Source organism: Struthio camelus, chromosome 4 (genome assembly GCF_040807025.1).
Source record: "Struthio camelus isolate bStrCam1 chromosome 4, bStrCam1.hap1, whole genome shotgun sequence".
Lineage (NCBI taxonomy): Eukaryota > Metazoa > Chordata > Aves > Struthioniformes > Struthionidae > Struthio > Struthio camelus.
In genome coordinates this window covers 35827886-35846726 of record NC_090945.1, presented here as the reverse complement: position 1 = coordinate 35846726, position 18841 = coordinate 35827886, and the positions used below count along the sequence as shown (strand labels likewise).

Below are 18841 nucleotides of genomic sequence, written 5' to 3'. Positions count from 1 at the left end.
AGCCCAGAAATCAGGGAGAGTGACCACGCCTGCTGGCAGGCTGGAAGAAAAAAGCCCTTCAGCTGGCTTGCTCCATAACTGATTTCCTGTCAACTTCAAGTTGACATTGCATTATTCTGCCTTCCCAAAGCTAACAAATCATGGGAAAGTGAGCCGGGAAAGTGAGACAAGAAGGGGAGACAAGCATTAAGGCCCAACGTCAGTAGACAGACAGATAGAACAAGAATGTTTAAGGACTGGGGGGGAGGGGAGGTTTGGCTTTCTTTCTTTATATGTTTTTTGTTTTTTTACTTCTTAGCATCCTTTAATCTCTACTTTCAAGTACGAGAGCATCACTTACTTACAGTGATAAATTTTACTGTTCAACAGTGAGAAGAAAGATGGGCACAGCTACTCAGCTGTGCAAGTCTGTACTCAGCCTAAGTATGCCCATGACCAGGCTGACATGGAAAACCTTATGCCGGGTAGCAGCTACCACAGCTAAATTCCTAAGAGGCAGTGTGGTTAACCTGAAAGCCAGATCAGATCTGGCTCAGCTTGCACCACTGCTTTTAGACAAACTCTGGGACGTGAGAAAGTTTGAATTAGTATTACCTCTGCTCAGTGGACCGTTTCTCAGTAGAAAAGTTTTCTTCTTCTTTGGGTTCCACATGGCTCCAGAAGTAACAGCAATCTCAAAACATCTCACCTAAAGGCAAACAGGGTCACAGGACTGGGTTGAAGAGACACTGAATAAGTCTCTTATTCCTTCTCTATATATCTGCCTTTTTAAACCACCTCACTTTTAAAAGAAAAAAAATTGCAAGTGAAACAGTGTACAGAGCTGAGAATGACATTAAGCATTTTGCAACGGCAGCAGCCAGACCAACCTCAAACATGCACTGCGTGTTTTAAAGAACAACAAAACCAATAGAAGTGACTTACCAAACTTGCAAGCTTCACGTTATCAATCATCACAGCTTCGCTAACTAATGGGCCAGCACACCTACTACGCTAATAACAAAGATTTGCGTTCTGCCTGTTTTTTCAAGCATTTTCACCAACTGGTAGTAACAAAAACAGAATTTGGCCACATAAACAACATTCTGCCTTCAGATAACTCTTTTAGCCCACAAATGAGTTCATATAGCTGTAGTCCCCAGCGACACAATACTCATTTGCTTTGCATGATGTACTGCTTTGCCATCTGACCAGACAGGAGTGAGCAAACCCGCAATCTGGTGCTCCGTGTTACTGGTGTAGCTGTTTCCTTAATACTGTGTAAAGGAGCAAATTAAAGAGCTTGAGCTCCTTTACAGAAGTCCAAAAGTAATCTTCTGTGCTTGGGTCACTTAGCCCATGCGCCAAGACAAAATTGCCTCAAAGCTGTATGGCAGAGTCTCGCTCGCACGGATCCAGCAAGACTACACCAAACCAAACTCCTCCGAGCTACGAGGTTTAGGGCTGGAGAGCCGGACTGACTTGGCCCACCACTGCTCCATCTGGAAATGATTTGTGCATACTCCAATGGTCTACACAGTCTGGGCAAAGGAACAAAATAATGGTATGGAGCTAAATCCTAAGGAAAAAACCACCCCAGCCTTAAGGCACCATTAACCATTAACTGGTTTACTAATCACATTAGTTAGAAAAACTTGCAAGCTAAGTATATCTGCAGTAAATCCATGGAGTCCAATTTAACAGTAAGTGAGCCTGTATTAACATGTCATCCTGTCATATTTTCCTGTCTCCCCTCCACTGCCTCCCAGAGGGTCTTATTTAAAGGAGAAGAAAATAAAAAGATTTAATGATAAACTGCATGTCACATTTTTATCACAAGGCACAGATTTATATCCCACAACCCGCAGATAACTGTTACTACTCAAACAGTTCTACAGATTCTGAGGCAGCTGCTTGAGGGCTCTGATACTGTGAAGTATCATTAAGACCTTAAAGTCTACAATTGGGGGGATGGGGAGGGGGGGGAAAGGAGAGGAGGAGAAGAAAGGGGCACTCATGGAGTAGCCAGAGAGACAACTGATAACACACAAGATGCCTCCATCATGCACAAGCATTTTAGCCAGAGATTCTCTTCGTTGCCTCTTTTTTTTTTTTTTTTTTTTTTGGCTTGAACTTGCAGAGTTGCTGATTTTGAGTGAGGAAAAGTTCCCTATCCATTTTAGGGCCTGCTTGTGACTGACTCTGCACACAGCTGTCAATAATTATTTCATATCGTAGCTTACAGAAACAGAGCAAAATATTCTCCAACTTAAAAAGGACTTAGGTCAAATAACAAATAATATTTTATTTCATTTACAGTGGTAATTTTGAGTAGCAAAGGAACCATGACATATAGGAGCCTGTAATAAAAATTCATGTGTCTCATCTTTATAAAATAATATAAATGAAGTCACACACATAACATAAATGAATCTGTTCTTTGAAGACATCTGAAAAATGTCATGTCTCCATACCTATTATTTTACTTATTGATATGTCTCTTTCGTATCATCTTTTCCATTTTGAAATATAATTTTATCAGCATAATAGCCTTTTTATCTAACAATATTTTCCAAATCCAAGTAATATTCTGTTAATACTGGATATAGATGCATAATCTCCAGGACACTAAGTTTTAAAAAATCTTTTTCCACTCATAGTTGAGTCACAGATCAACTAAATGCTTGACTTAAAATGCTAGTTATCTTGCAAACAAATATACCACAATTGTTCTTTACAACTGAAAAAACTATTAAAAACTCCAAATATCCCCCCTCCCACTTTCTTTTCCCCACCCAATCCAAACCCCCTTAAAGAATCTTTTATTTGCATTCATTTTTGGCAATACTTAAGGTCCTTATACAGATTAGGATCTTCAACCCATAATCAGGCTCTTCGTTGATTAAAAACAGTCACAAAAGCAGAGAGAAGTGACTATAACTAAAATCCATGGATACCATGTACACCTTCTTGGCGTTCAGTGCACAGAGCTATAAAAACTGAACATAATTTTGTGGAATAAGTCCTCTCTTGCCATTTAGCGTGCCTTCTAGCCATCCTGGTTCTCTGGAAAACTGCACTACAAAAGAAAAGGAAAGAAAAATTACTGCATCTTTTTATGCTTGAATTAGTACTTTCAGCTTTAGCTCTATAACACTATGCAAAGTATCCATAAAATCATCCAGTCTTCTGCGCTGACCAGCTTGAAAACATGGCTAGGAAAGATGACGAGGATGGTTAACTTAACCAAAATACTTGCATAATGCAAGTTAAGGCACTCTTCTGGTAAGTATATATGGTGAAAAAGGCTTTAGGTGCAGGATACTCTGTGAAGAAATCAATCAGTTCATGGAACTTAGAAAGGCTTAGAAACTATGGCTTTATATAACAGGAAATCTAGAAGCCTTTTGGAGATTAGACAGAATTCATATTAAACAGTCAGAAACTATTTCAGTAGCTGGGAGCCAAGCAAGACCAAAAACTTGTTCTGAGAGCTGATGAATCTGGAAGCTTGGAGCCACAGGTAAATGGTATAGCAGGCTACTCGGCATGAAAATTAAGCATGTGAAGGAGGACAGGGAAACAGGAACGAGTCAGATCTCATTCCAGGGAAGTATCATCTCTTCACAGATAAACCTACACATCGTGGAACAGTCCAATGGACAAAATCTAAATCGTTCATATGGTGAAATTAGCTCTCTGAAATATAAATACATGACACTATTCACAAACCACAAAGAAAGCCCTTGAAAGATATGCCTTGTTCATTACTGCCACCCTAAGTGATTTGCCACTGTTAACATTAAAGTTTGTGCAAAGGACTCAGTGGATCTAAAAGAAGAAAAAAATCATCTAAGACTCTAAATGCCCCAACAACTTATACTGTGAGTAACAGAACTAGTGAAGTCAGGTTTCCTGTGTATTTTTGACCACATTTGACAGTAGAACAACAGCAACAACAAGCAGCAGCACAGCCTCATTTCTTTGAGAAACAGACTACAAAACTTCCAAGCTTCCTATCAAATTTCTTATAGGAGTATGGCATAGATACCATAGCTACTTAGCTCTGTAACTGTAAGATCCCACACTTTTAGCAACCTATGATATTCTATACTATATTAATTTATCCTCGCAGTGCTCCTGATAGAGACGTTGTTTAGGGAAAAGATCAGACAAATGCTGAAACATGCTGCCAGCCATGTCAGTCTTTTATTTAAAACACCATACTAACACACTGAGGAACGTGATGAGTTGTAGCCTTTTAGAAATCAGCCTTTTAGAAAACAGTTAAAGGAGAGCAACATCTTTTTTAAGTCTCACTTTCAAAAGCATTATAATTTGGGCACCTGATAGATCTTTACCCCGGTTTTTTTCTTGTGTCGCACTGTTGTCACGGCCAGGCAATGAGGCTGGGCCTCAGAAAGTACAGTTTAAACAAGAGCTATACCTCCAAGGGACTTGCACATTCAGAAGACTACACTGCTTTTAAATGATACTGATAAATTATGTTCACAACAAAATTCTGGACATCTTTATAATGAATGTGTTCAATAAAAAAATTCCAAAGGAAAACTCGCAGAAAATTACCTTTTAGTATCTCTGCACACACAGTAACTTACACTACTATTAATAATTAGCAGGCCCTCCCCTCCCTCTGCCATTTTTATTCCCCAATTACAGAGTACACATGCATTTAAAAATTGCAGCACTGGCATCACCGCAAGCCTCCCGCCAGCAACTCCGCCGCAGCCGCTGCAATTCTACCGCGGGGAGCAAACGCACAAGCAGCTCTAAGGGGCAGCCCAGAAGGGCTCTCCCCTGAAGCATCCCGCCGCCCGCCTCTGAAGCACGTCTGTATTACAGGAAGCAAACTCAACAAAATGACGAATGCAAAGGAGAAAAGACATCAACAAGCAAATCTGTAAGTTGGCGTGCTAGTGTTTATAAACCAAAGGCCTGTACAAACTGAGGGCAGCCCTCACCTGAGGGGATCGCATTGGACGGGACCCTAAAATTTACCCAGAGGAAGAAACGGTCCAAGTGCACAGAATCACCTGGCTCGAAGCAGCACCAATTTCAAAAGAAATATTTTTCTAAAGAACTTTTATGATAACATAATACTGAACTCTGCACACTGCAGCATGTCCTGATATAACGCCCAATGGGTGACTAATAGGACTCGAGGGACAAATGTCATCTTGACCCCAGAACACTAGACACGGAAGGCACAACCGAGCCCTGTGCTTCGGAAATTAAGCATCACCCATGCACGTTACGCACAGCTCGGGGCTTTGCTACGTGTTAGCAGAAGTTTCTTGTAGACACTATGAAGACTGAAGAAAGAATTAGCACACAGGTAACACACGAGATCACCACTTTTACAGATCAGACTTCTTTTAAGCAGCAATTCATAATATTTAACAGCTGTGGCAACTGTCGGAGGGGGTAAGAATTCTGCCCCCTTTTAAGGTTTAAATCGCCTTGTGCAATTAAGATACCCACATACATCACTGCCTTCTGTGGGCAAACGATATTAATGGGGAAGTTGTCCACATGTAAAGCCATTTTAAGCTCCAACAATCCTGTCTGCTAATCTATTTCCTAAGTATACTGTACAACAACATTCATTAAAAACACACACACACACGACATTTTGCTATCATGCACAGCTCTTTTTAAACCCACAACACAGGTTATTTCTGCAGAAATATCCGGCTCAAGACAAGATCTTCTATAGTGTCCCCTTTCTGTCATTTCCTCTCAATCAAAAATGATGACAGTTCTTCGCACTTTCTCAGGCCTCCCTCATTTAAAAATACCTTGCTGCAGAAACTACACATTTGGCCTTAAAACTACTACTTGTTATAGGACCGTACATCCCATAGGACTAGGTCTTACATTGGCTAAAGACAGGAGGGGAAATATTTGTAGCGTAAAAGACATGGAGCAGAGAACTGAAAGTTCAGTGCAGCCCAGCAAGGTTTCACGAGGATATAGCCAGACTGCACAGCAAGACCAGCCGAGGCACAACCCTCAGAAGCCATCAGCTCTGAGGGCAGTGGAAACAGCAGCAAACTGCAGAGTCCAGAGGGGAACAGCACCTTCCTTGTCACCCGCTACAAGGCCACTTGCGCTGCCTCCCGCTACTGGAGGCGAACAGTACACGAGGAGGAAGTCTGACCATCCGTATGACTCGAAGCCCTACAGAGAAACTGGTCCAAAGCCAAACAGACAAATGAAATCAACAGATGTTCAACTCGCAATGAGATCTCTAAGTAAAAGCTTTTCTGATTTCACCTAACCAAGAGAAACAGTAAGGTTAACTTGGCATTTGCAGCATTTCTTCTTATTTTTTTTATACGCTCCATCGGAAATAGCTTCAATATTGCCAATGTTATCATTACCTAACTGCAAATACGCAGAATTTGCAAGAAGCTCTTCCCAGAGACCCAGTGCTGACAGCCTTCCCTGCAGTAGACCTTGTTCTGCTTTGACAACTCAAAACCTTTTTTTATGGGTCTCTTTTATAAGACTCACTTCCACAACAGCGGTATTCCATTGCCTACATGCCGCCGACTTTTGCAGGACTGAATCAGGCTCTACAGGACTTTTGTGGAAATCAGCTGTTTGGGGAGGAAGAGGAAAAGGGGGAGGAAATCTAGCATGCATGCCGCCTGGCATAAGAGGGCCTCCGTTGCTAATGGACTACTTTACCAAACAAAATAACGACCCCACAAACTACATAAATGAGGATTACATTCTGTGGGCAACAGAAATCTCACCGCAAAACCAAACTCCATTTTCACAGAACTCAGTCCTACCGGCCAATTTTTCACCAGGAAATTAAATTAAAGCAACAAAATGTGCTTGCAAGCCTTCCATGCTTAGAAACGTTTGAAGCAATCCCTATGGGTAAAGCTGAACAGCAGAAATGCATAAACAGTTAGCGTGCTTAGGGTTAGCACGGAATTTGAAATTTAAAGACTTGCTGTTTCCAAAGTCATTTTGGAATCCTTAAGTTTGCCGTGAGAAGCAGAATTATCCCGTGGACAGAACATGGGACTAGAGTCGAGAGATCTTTCTCCTGGCTCTGCTGAAGATTTCCTGCGTGACCACAAATAAAGCAGTTTGCTTCTAGGGGCTCAGAGTCGTGAACAAGAGCAAACAGGTTGATGCACCATGACAAAGTAGTGAAGGCAGAATCCAGCTTGCAGATTGGGACTTCTAAACGCAGAAGTGGCTAAGCTCCCAGTATAGCCAATGTTCATTCTATTCTAGTCAATAAAACGAATAGAAAGAGCCCAAAGAACAATTTGGGCTTTGTCCGAAAACAGCAGCAAGTGGCTGGTTGGTCTGCTGAGCTGCTCTGGGCTCCCTGAGCCGTAATGGCACTCAGAGACATGTATGTAGACATCTAGATCTGGAGTCTTACTCCTGAGCTGAACCCCATCCCACCTGTCAGCTGAACTCTGTGACAGCCCATGCACCCACACTCAGATAGCCCTAACTACAAGGTAAAACACGTTCATTTAAACGTCTTCCATCTAATCACTCAGCTTTCCATTATCTCTCCTCTTCTGGAGACCACTGCTTCCACAGTGCTGCTGGCAGAAGGAAGTGCTCCCTGCTCTATGTCAGGCAAAGTCAGACTGGTTAAGGTCAAATTACTTTCAGTAGCTTTTTAAAACTTCTAGCAAACTCAGCAGGAATTAGGCAGCACTCATCTGATCCTTTTTACTGGTGAAGCTGTGACTGTCAGCAGTAGTTCAAGGTGACTATCTCCAAATGGTATGGAGGGATCTAGGAAGGAGAACATCTGTCCACAACCTGTACACTCAGTTTCTCCAGCTGTAAAATCGAGATAATTAATGCACATGAGCGTTTCTAAGTGCTTTGAAATCAGCAGATGAAAAAAGTACAAAGTAGCTTTATCCTTGTTTTCACCTCAACAAAAGAATTATTTGCACATATAATACAATATAACATTTTAGGAGTACTACTTCTCTTTGATGTACATCTTTCATTTGGTCAACACCATAAAGGCGGTCCAGAAGCCACAGCACGAATAATGAGGAAGACAGAGCCTTGGAGTCAAAACCAGGCAGGTTAACTAAGGCCAGCACTTTTTTACATCAGGAGAGAGAGGGGGAAGACAAAGGCTGTGTCAACACTGCACTCTGCTTGCTGTGTTCCTACCACACATGGTAGGGACAGCGGATGCCACATCTTTCCTGAGAAAATTACTGTAACAGAACACTTTTGTCAGTTTTCCCCACATGCTCTCTTCTCTAAAACTTGATTTAAAAATTTGTGAAAAGCTTTGACGAGAGCTATCTTGACAAGTTTTCAGGAAACCTTTCTGTAGAATTGCTAGCAATACTGACACAGAATATTTGTTGCGTAAACACCATTTACCATGTCTAAAACACTTTTCCCTAGTGAAATTCCAATTTATTGACTTCAAAGCAGTCTCTTTCAAGAACCAGAAATTTAATAACCGTTGGCTCCAAGGCTGGCAAGGTTTCAGTGCCAGGAAGCCTGATTATTCTTTCCTTGATTATTAGGAATAACTGCTTCAACAAAAATATGCAACTAGTGTGTGTCTCGCACAATCTCAAATCATACTCCGCTTCTTCCCATATGTGCCCTTATCCAGCTGCAAAATCTTCAAGCTTTGCCTCCAACCACTTGAATGATATTGTTATGTGCTGTCAATAACATAGCCTGTAGCAACTGGGAAATAAAAACATTGGCACAGCCTAAGGCAAATTGAATGAAGATTTAAAAAAAAAAAAAAAAATCAGTGGATATTGTTCAGATTGCATTATTCATTTTCTTACACAATTCAATTAAATAGAAAACTTTTGTTTTTCTTTTTAACTTAGCAGCTGGTGCCTTAGCACTTATAGTCTGTGACACTTTAATGGCAAGACTGTGGGACTTGGGGTAGCACAATGTACAGGTAACACTGAAAACACCTGAATATGCAAGTGCTCAGATTCCTAGTAGGTGATGTAAAACCTAATTTAAATGTTAGTAAATCTAACCTCATCAGTCTGAGATGTAAATATTTTTCCCCAGGTAGATAAGGGAAAATGGAGACATGAGTAAAGGTTAAACTCTTACCTCCTTCCACCAATATTACATTCAGCAGCTATGGCAGCTGCAAGACTGTACTTTACTAAATGCCATTATCCTGTCTCAGGCCAGAACAGCAGAAAGATTCATCCAGGATAATAACTGATAGGAGAAAGCTACCCCAATCAACACCTATGGGCCAAGAGAGACAAAGCAGGAGAAGAAGAGGGAAGGGAAAAGAAAAAGAGAACGAAATAACGCCGAAGAACAGAGAGGGAAGAGGAAGGAAAAAACCCAGCAAATGAGCAGCAAGAGGTGAAAGACAGGATTAGAAAAGTGAGACAGGCGGGGTGGAGAAAGGAGAAATAGATAAAACCTTCCCTAATGGAAGCAGCACTTTTTAGCAGACATTAATTTAAGTTACTTTAATGGCTGATACTAGCTGTATGTCAACTTGATTGATGCGCTGTCACTTTGATAGTTAAGGTTATTGGTAGAGCAGCAGAATTGATGTATTATTACTTTAATTCTTCATTTGGGGGCTTTATTAGGGCATATGGGAATTTAAATTGAGTAAGTAAAGAACCTGAATTGATTCACTGGAATCTGATTCCAGCACAGACACAAAGGTGCCTAGTGCAAAAAGAGAAAGAGGCCTCTGTGAAGGCACTTCGGAGGCTTGCAATACGGAGACTGCTTGGCACTTTTAATAAGGATATGTTTCCTCACCGACAGAGCCTATCCATGATACAGCCAATTAGGAATCATTATGGAACGAACATTAATTTATCATGTATGTCCAGTTACTGCCTTATTACTTGCAAGGTCTCCTTTTCCCTCTTCATCCACAGTTCACCTTACACCTTATGCTGAAACTCCTGCAGGGTACGGACAATGCTTATACAGCAACCAGGATACAATGGAATAAATCAAAACAAATAATATTTAAGGAAACATGACCTCCTCCATTGCAGATCTGCAATTAGGATTTCAAAACATAATCAGGAGTGCAACCCTTGGCGTTCTGCATTAGAAAAGCCTGTCTTGGGTCCCCCATCTACCTCCATGCATCGGATTTTTAATTGTGCACAATTCTCTGTCTGCTGAAGATTCCTATCAGTCATGTTTTAAAAAAACTTGAATTAAAATAACTGGTGTTATAGACTGTAAGAGGAGCAATCATTTAGCTAATTTATCTTTAAAAGGTTTCCCACCTAACGTGATTCAGACATGATTTGCCTGCAAGGCAGTTCTCTGACAGGAAACACCAAGTATGATTTTGTAAAGTGGGTGCGGGTACCCAGTGGGGACCCCAGATCACCTTATACTGCAAAAAAAGGCAGAAATGCTATTCTACTATTACTATTTCTTTATCTGGGAGGAGACACAGACATAAATGCATTTCTGCATTATAATGTATGATAGCTCTGCTTTAAATTAAGCATCACAAAGAACGGGAAAGGGACGCGTATGTCTGTGTGATCTTTGTTGTTGTTGTTATGTATGTTGGGAAAAAAAAAAAAAGATTCGACTGAGCTCCCTACTTGCTTCAGCTTGTTAAAAAATTAGGAACATTCTGTTGAGGGTCGGGGAGGGGATGAAAAGATTGTTGTTTATGAGAAACTTCCCCCCACACACTTTTGATCCAGTGCTAACAGAGTTACCAGAGTGCATTTGGGGAAATATAAGACATATTTAGTTAGTTTTTTAATGCCTGCAGGTGGATTTTTTTCTAGCTGCTTTAGATTGTGGGTTTTTTTTTTTTTTCTTTTTCCTGCTGGATGTAAGCTGGGAATTTGTGATACTCCTCCTCTACAGGACATATAAATGATGATTCTCTCATGTGGTAGCTGAATGACTTTGCAGTACATACCGTAAGTATGTTTGGTCATGCAGAATCAAATACCACTCTCCCATTGGAAAGCACATACCACGTTTCTGACCTGGGAGCAAACTGAACAGCTGGCAATGGATGAAAAAGGCATCACTGCAGCATTTCCAGATTCTTTAGAGGCCAGTATGTCCCTTAGTACTCCCCTGCCACTTGACAGACAGAGGGACTACAATACTGGTCTCAGTACTCACAAGATTCTTAAGAATGTAATTCCCAGATCACTTAGAATCGCTCAGTCTGCACAAAACTTGGGTGATGATTTGGCTGAACTCAGGTGTTTTCTGCTTTTAGTTGAAGAACTAAAACTGTTCCTATTAGTTCAAAGTCTCTGTGCAGATGCAGAAGAGTAGAGCTGTGGAAGCTCACTGAGAAGCAAGACAGTCTTGAGCAAAGGAAGCACCTTCTGGATGTCAATATGTAACATAACATTTGGGTGCATGCAAATCTTTAGCCACAGGCCCTCGTTCTGCACCTCAATAAATATTCCCCTTCCTACGAGTACCTGCAGATTATTAAAGCATCCCTTGATTAAAAGAATAAATGCTCCCTTTTCTCTCCTGTCACCTGATCACCTGTCTACCTGGGATTTTGTTCACTTGAAAATCCTTAAACAGATTTTTTTCTTTTAAGTAAAGCCCACACAGAATTTTACAAAGACAGACCACATTGAAATACAGTTTCATAGGCCAGGATGCTTGTCTCTATTACCAAAATCCCCCCCTCCCCTTTTTTTTTTGTACTGCAACACAAATTTGAGCACTCTTGGAAAAATCAGACCAATTGAAAGTGTCTACATGCCTGAATCAAGGGCATTGCCTCATAGTGCCTTAATATACAGTAAGCAGCTTCTATATCTAGGTACCAGGAATCTTCTACGTCACCGACTATTTGCCGCCAGCAATTTTGGCAGAATAGCAGTTAGGCTTGTATTTTTATCTGAAGCCATTTTAGAAGTTTTCTCAGTTTATTTTTCATTGCTTTATATTTACACAAGCAGTACTTACCATCTTCAAAAATTGCTCCTATCTGAAATGATAATTCAGAGCTATGTTCAGCTTCACATGGATAAACTGCTCTTGCTTTTCGGTAGACAACACTGAGAATTGAAACAACAAAATACAGTTACTTTCCACTATTAATAAAGACACTTTTCACTTTCAACCCCATTTGGGGATGATTTTAGAACTTTAAACACAATCTCACATGCATCATAACAGGCTTCTAATTCATACACACAAATGCAAAGCTGAAGCTTCACAGCTTGCTGTTGGCATTTCTGAATATAACAGTCCCAACTTTATGCACGCATGATTTTACAATGAACTTATCTTTTAACTATAGTTAAAATATTGCCAAGCGCTAATCAGCAATGAAATCGATAGACACAGTGCATACTACACTTAATTTATAGATTGATCATCTTTATATTTTCCAAAATATTTCTTCAAGAATCTTGTAATTGAGCTTTTCACTATCACTTTAAAGAAGTCTCCTTTGACTCAGTCTTATATTTGTTTACAATACAACATTACCAGAGCTCTGAAGATGGTATTTTGTCCTAAATCCAGTAAGGCTTCTAAAACTTTGGACAGTTTTTTTAGAGGAGTATTTAAGACGCTCAGTAATAAGCTACAAATGTGAATTTGTCCAAAATACTCATCTCTTCAAGTACCATAAGCAGAGATATTGGAATATATAAATAATTTTGGCACATCTTATTTAATCAGGCTTTTACAAACTGACAATCTGCTGCTGCCCTACAATGCTTTGTTTAGACAAAGCTCCCACATTATTCATTTCTCTTTTGTTGAGCTCTGGCAACAACAACTACACATACAATATTGGGAAAGATTTTCCCTGCCCCAAGGAACTTACAGTCAAACAGACAATGTAGTTCTAGTACAGAATGTGACTGGTAATGAGAAACGGAATTTTGTTACTAAGTGTTGGGAAGGATTTATAAATTACCCAACTACTTTATTTTGCAAAGTAAATACTGTACGAGTTATAAGAAAAAGCTAAGACGGTGAAGACCTCCAAAGGAAGGAGAAGTGAAGACACTTCAAAAGGTGGACAACAACATGGAGTGAGGCAGAAACAGCAGGACAGAAGAAAAGCAGGCGGAAAGAATGAAAGAAAATAACGAAACCACAGATACAGGTAAAGTCATGGGAAAGTCTTTCAGAGGCAAAACGGCTAGGATGAGAAACGTGAATTTGACACGGATGACTAAGGAAGAGAAAGAAATTGTGTTTTAAAAGTCATTATATGCAATATAGTAAACTAATAACAATCACTGCAGTAGAGAGACTCTATTTGGTATCAACCAACAAGCCATTGACTCAATCTGGGTGCCTTCTAAGAGCAAGACGATTAAAGAAAAATTAAGACAAAGTAGTCTGTTATTTTGTAGAAAGAGAAATTGCAAAGAGGTTGCATTTCTGGATTTGAGAGAATTATTTACATATTGCAGAAGACATAAGTTAGCTATTAAAAAAGAAACACTCAGAAAAAAGGATTCAAATAAAGAATCAGCAAAAGCTGAAGTGCACATCATACCTTTCCAGTGCTCTCTCACTTGCTGTGGCAGGGTTAAGGAAGGAGAAAGAAGATGGTGCAGTATCTGTAGCAGCTGCGTTAGCAGATGGCACATTCATCCACGAGACCATCGATGAGCGACTTTGACCAGGCCTAAGGGAAAATAGTTTCAAGGCAGAATTAGCAGGGTAAATAAACTTCCTTTTCATACCCAAACGTTTGAATCTTTGCTACTAGACCAACTAGTTAGATCCTTAAACTAAAAAGCAAAAGCATTGTTCAGCTGATTTTCTAGACACGGCCATCATATGTTTCTGCATTTCCTCCTTGAAAGTATTTCTCCTACATGCCCTACATCCTAGGCTAAGACGATTTACCTGAAATGCATGACATAACTTACATAAAGGCAAAATTCCACACTCCTTATCTAATAAAGACAGATACAACGAAACTGCATCTAGCAGGCTATTATTTGAGCTGCCACTTTGCTTTTACACGTTTTGACGAATCTATTTAAAAACCTTCTCAGTGCTGTACTAAGGCATGTATGACTGGAAGATTTCAAAAGAGGCTGCAGCTATTACTACACATTGGAATCACGACGCTGGCTCTGGATTGAGGTCTGATTCGCATAGCTGCGTAGATATTGCCTCAGCGGCTGCCCTCACGAACGCACCATTCAAACGTGGATTAAATTCATGGGTGAACACGTAGTTGCTACAAGAGAAGAATAAACAGCAGCCACCGGTAAAACTTCTATTAATTTTAGAAAAACATGCACAAAATCCTTACTGACATCAGAGATACTCCTATATCTTAACGAATTAAAATGTTCAACACTTGAAGGCTTTCTTTCACTACACAGACAAAACAAATAATGCAAACATTTACTGTCAACCTGTCTTGGAACAAAGGAGCTGGACTGAAAGCAGCTACCAAGCTGAGACAGAATTAAAATGTTTCACACACAACTTTCACACAGGAATCATTACTCTGAAGTACTAACTTCGCGCTAAAACGTTTATCACTTTGACTTATTCCAACATCGGGTTGTATAATTCTGCAACGTACCACCAAAATCTAAAAATCCGGGCAAAAATGTTTGTGTGGGTGTGCATATCCATACCTGATCAAAAGCAAAAAGGGATTTACAATCCTCCAGTCATAATTGTAAATAAAAAAGCAGAAAAACAAAAATTATTTGGCTGATTTTAATCTTCTCTTGCGCTAGGATGTTTAATTACCTTCTAGAAGAAAGGATCATTACTGTTTGTTCATATAACTTGGTTTACAGACAAATACAACTTTTTCAAACTAATTTGGCTAGCCACTATATCTCATACTCATTCTAGCCATTACATAGCTCAGCAGACATTTATTCTGACTTTTAATTTTTAAATTTAGTACATTATAAAATGGTGAATGATACATTCCTTATTTAACAAGATAATATTTTTACTTTGGATTTGTGTCAGGCTGCATTTGGATGGAAACTGGAATTCAAAACGCACAAAAACGGCATGTTAAAGTCAATTCCACTAATAAAATGAAACTTCAACGTGCTGGAATCATAACTAAATGGACTTATCAAAACATGTTCTGCTTTTAAAGCTATCAGATTTACCAAATAAAGGAGAGTCTTATGTAGCACACTGAAGGAAAAGCAGATTGTCCTGACCAGAAACACGTTCCAGTGCTTAAGTTTGGGAGGTGGACTTCTGGTCTGCTTAGCCACTTTTTTCCCCTACAAAGTTATTTACATCTTCTAATAACTACATATCCTTTGAAGAGCAGCACCTAGGTAATTTTTTTTTTTTTTGCTTTTACTTAACTTATCCTTTTTCTCCCATTTTTAAGTAGCCATTGAAAATTTTTCCTTAGGTGAGACAAAAGCCTTCAAATGAAAGTTGACTTTATTCAGAAAAGGGGGGAGGGGGGGAAGTGAACAGTATTTACTCTCTATCCTAAATACTGAGGATAAAAAAGTTGCTGTAGCATTTATAAAGCTTGACTAAAAGTAGACTATTTCTCCCTCATTCTGTACATAATGTGTATGTGTATAATTGCTTGTTCTACTGAATTAAAATTAATCTTCTCTAGACTAAATTTTTTTTCAAAAAAGAATAAAAAGAAGTATTCTTCTTACATAGATTAAGCTACTATAGTTAAAACAACCCTGACATTTAAAGAAAATTCATTTCCCTTGTGCTTTTATTTATTTACTTCAATCAACTCCAACATTAAGACTGGTGTCAGGCTGTTTCTGAAACCTGTAAAAACTACAGAAAATGGAAAAATAATATTCTGAGTAACTTGCCAAGAAAATATTAAAGTGTATCTAAGTCAAACGAATCACGGTTTAAGAATATTCTTCTACCAAATGTCTTCTCTAGTGCATAGCTCAGATTTGGGGTTTTTTGGCTTTCAACAAGTGAATACTGAAAGCTTCCACTTACTAAATATTCCACTAAAATACGCATCATATTAGTCATTGCAGCTTATATGATCAGCTCTACAACAACAAACACTGCATGTATATAAGACACAGAATTAATGTTTTCACAACAAAACCCAGAACATTCTAAAAAGATGTCCTCTGACCCAGGAACGCAGCCGTTCAGAAGCATGCTTGGAAAACAGCAGACGGTTTCTCTGCGCGACTTGGAAGAGGAAAGAAAAAGAAAGTGAGAAAAGGTGCACAGATAAAGGAAAAGGGGATGAAATACAATATCCAGATCTGTATCATGGCATGTTTATTTTTCACGCTACACAGACTCAACAAGAACGGTACTCTATCACCTAGTAAGAGTACACTGACCTTTACAGGCAGCATTATATAAAGCTATGTACAAACCTGGCAGATTTTCTAAGAATTTTGAGCGACTCCAAGAGTTGCAGTGGAAAAACCCTTCAGGCCTGCAGGTACGTGGAGCCCTGCGCTCGTCCCTCCCCCCCCTCTTTGATGTACTCCCTTAATACCTTTCAGCTGGAGGCAGAGCACTGCAGTCCCGCTCTCAAGTTTGCCTGTCACCTTCAGCTTGCGGTTACGGACCCAGAGATCATGCTCTAGGATCCAGCAGTGAAAAAACCCATCTTTCAATAGCAATAGTTTCACCACGTTAAGAAAAAAAAAAAAGTTTAATAGCTTTACATATTAAGCACCTTCTAGAATTTCAGCCCTTTCTTTATTTACTGTACTTGGCTATCTCAGGAACCACTCAATTTTATTATTAAAACAGAAGGTTTTACTCAATAGGAAAAATCAGTTCCAATGGTGTGGTGGGTAAGCAACATACTGCAGGACTTGACTTTTCTTCTTCTTCTTCTTTTTTTTTTTTAATCCTTCAAAAGATTCCTGTGATAGCAAAGCTACCTTACTACACAGGTTGGCAAGTCTTGTTTACCAAGATGATGATAAATTACAAAACACTGTATATCTTATCATATAGCATCTTGACTTCAAGGTATGTTCAAGAAATCCGTTTTCCTAAGGGCTAAAACGAAGGCAATGTATTTCCTGTGCGGAAGTTAAAAAAAGCCTGACATAACCATCTCTCTCTGAGAAGAAATGCTATTGTCTGGCATAGCGAACGTTGGGAGAAGCGACGAGGGGGGAAAAGGCCTTACTGAAAATAAGCTGGAGATTTTGTGCTGATATTCAGAAACAAACTCCTGAAAACACGATTTTATTGGATGTTTATCTGGCTCGTTCCTACGGTAACACAGCTAGAGAGCAGCCTCTTATCTTCAGAGCGAGCGAGAGACTCTGTGAAAAGAATCTACACTGCAACTCTTAAGAAAAAAGGTTTGTTTCATAGACGGGTTTGGCAGCCCCATAGCTGTCATATCACAATGTCTGATTGACATAAACTCAATGAAAGTGTTCTTAAAAGGTTTCATTATAAGACGACATAATATATCAAAAGGTATCGGGCTATTTGTGATTCAGTGTGCAACCCAATACTCCCCACCACCAGACAACAATCTCCGTGCCTGTTAAAACTCGTCTGCCCTGCTGAGGGTGGGGAGCAGAGAAACACGCAAAATTCTAGAAATCGGCAGAGCTGCAGCAAAGCTGGAGACAAAACACAAGGCCAGAACTTCCTGATCCGTGCCCCTTCTGAGAAGAACCCCCACCCAAAATATTTAAAGCATATAACCTGCACAAAGCATGCTCAAATCCTGATTTATACGAAACGTTGAAACAAGAGGTTTCGTTAAACTTGGATAGTGAAGTTTCAGCAAAGCAGCTAACGTATTAGTGCAATGATCTTTCGTGCCAGTCTGGTAAATCTGAAGCATACGTCCACAGCAGCTTTCTCAAGATACAGCATTTTTTAATGATAATTCAGACAAAACAAAATGAAGTAGGTACATCTGTAAGTGCACAGTATACTGCTGTCCCTTTTAGGAAAACCGAGGGGGCTGCGTTCCCTGGAATCATGCAGAGAACAGACAAGAAGAAGAAAGCCTCTCTAGCTCTCAGCAGTTGCATCCCCAGCCCTCCCTGCTCTGAGCGCAGGGACTGTTTACCCCCCTGCTTGCACAGGGCTGCTGCCGCCGAGTACCTCACTGTCTAACCCACGGGGAGACAAGGAGATGGCATAGCCCATTTTCTATGAACCGTATGACTAAGTTATATATGCCCGTTTTGATGGGGTTGCAAAACGAAGCCTAATGCTGCGCTTGCTTAACAAAAGGATACACAAAAGAAATGCCTGCTTCACTAAACCCTCTCTCAAACTGCTGAATCACTGAAGAGGTGGCAGCTGAAACAAAAACAAACTGCAGAATAAGCATAACCAGTAAGGAGCACTGCTACATACCTGGATTGTGCCTTTTAAACCTGTTAAAGCAGCTTCTCATATTAAAAAAAGACGATGACATCAGATATTATAAAAAGTTGTCAAGATACTGAAACTGAAGTCACTCATTTATGTAAAACTGCAAATTCACACCACTGCCAGAAACTACAGAAAGAAAGTATTTCACTTTAAGGCAGACTATAGATGTAGTCTACAGATGTAACAGACTGTAGATGTAATTAGGCTGAGGGGAATCTTTCAGCAGTCAGACAAAATGAGCAACTATCTCCAAGACTTTTGCTGTGTTCAGGACATCACTATTTCTGCCCTCTCGTGCCATCTGATGGCTCTTTTAACATCAGTTTGCTCACTGAGAATTTTTACATCCTGAGATCTCATGAACCCTGATGGGCTTCTTCACGACGTGGTCTCCAAGACTCGGAAAGCAGTCAGACACTGCCGTGCAGCACGGATCTCAGCACCCTTCTGAAAGGCTTTGTTGATTTTAAAGAACAATGCCCATAATGTAGCATGCATGCACCATCGA

General features: G+C 39.9%; 1 protein-coding gene across 2 annotated transcripts in view; it reads right to left on the bottom strand.

The window, feature by feature from the left end:
- Positions 1-2264: 2264 nt before the first annotated feature.
- The window catches only part of ARHGAP10 (Rho GTPase activating protein 10), a 150031-nt gene continuing 133454 nt past the window's right edge, over positions 2265-18841 (bottom strand). Inside the window, exons 21-23 of one of the 2 annotated variants that reach the window (XM_068942254.1) lie at positions 13511-13642; positions 11956-12047; positions 2265-3058 (exon numbers count right to left, since the gene is read on the bottom strand). In XM_068942254.1, the coding sequence (XP_068798355.1) occupies positions 2970-3058; positions 11956-12047; positions 13511-13642 (313 nt within the window). In that variant the 3' untranslated portion in view covers positions 2265-2969. The remainder of the gene's footprint in view (positions 3059-11955; positions 12048-13510; positions 13643-18841) is intronic. The other variant, XM_068942253.1, reaches the window with a different exon arrangement.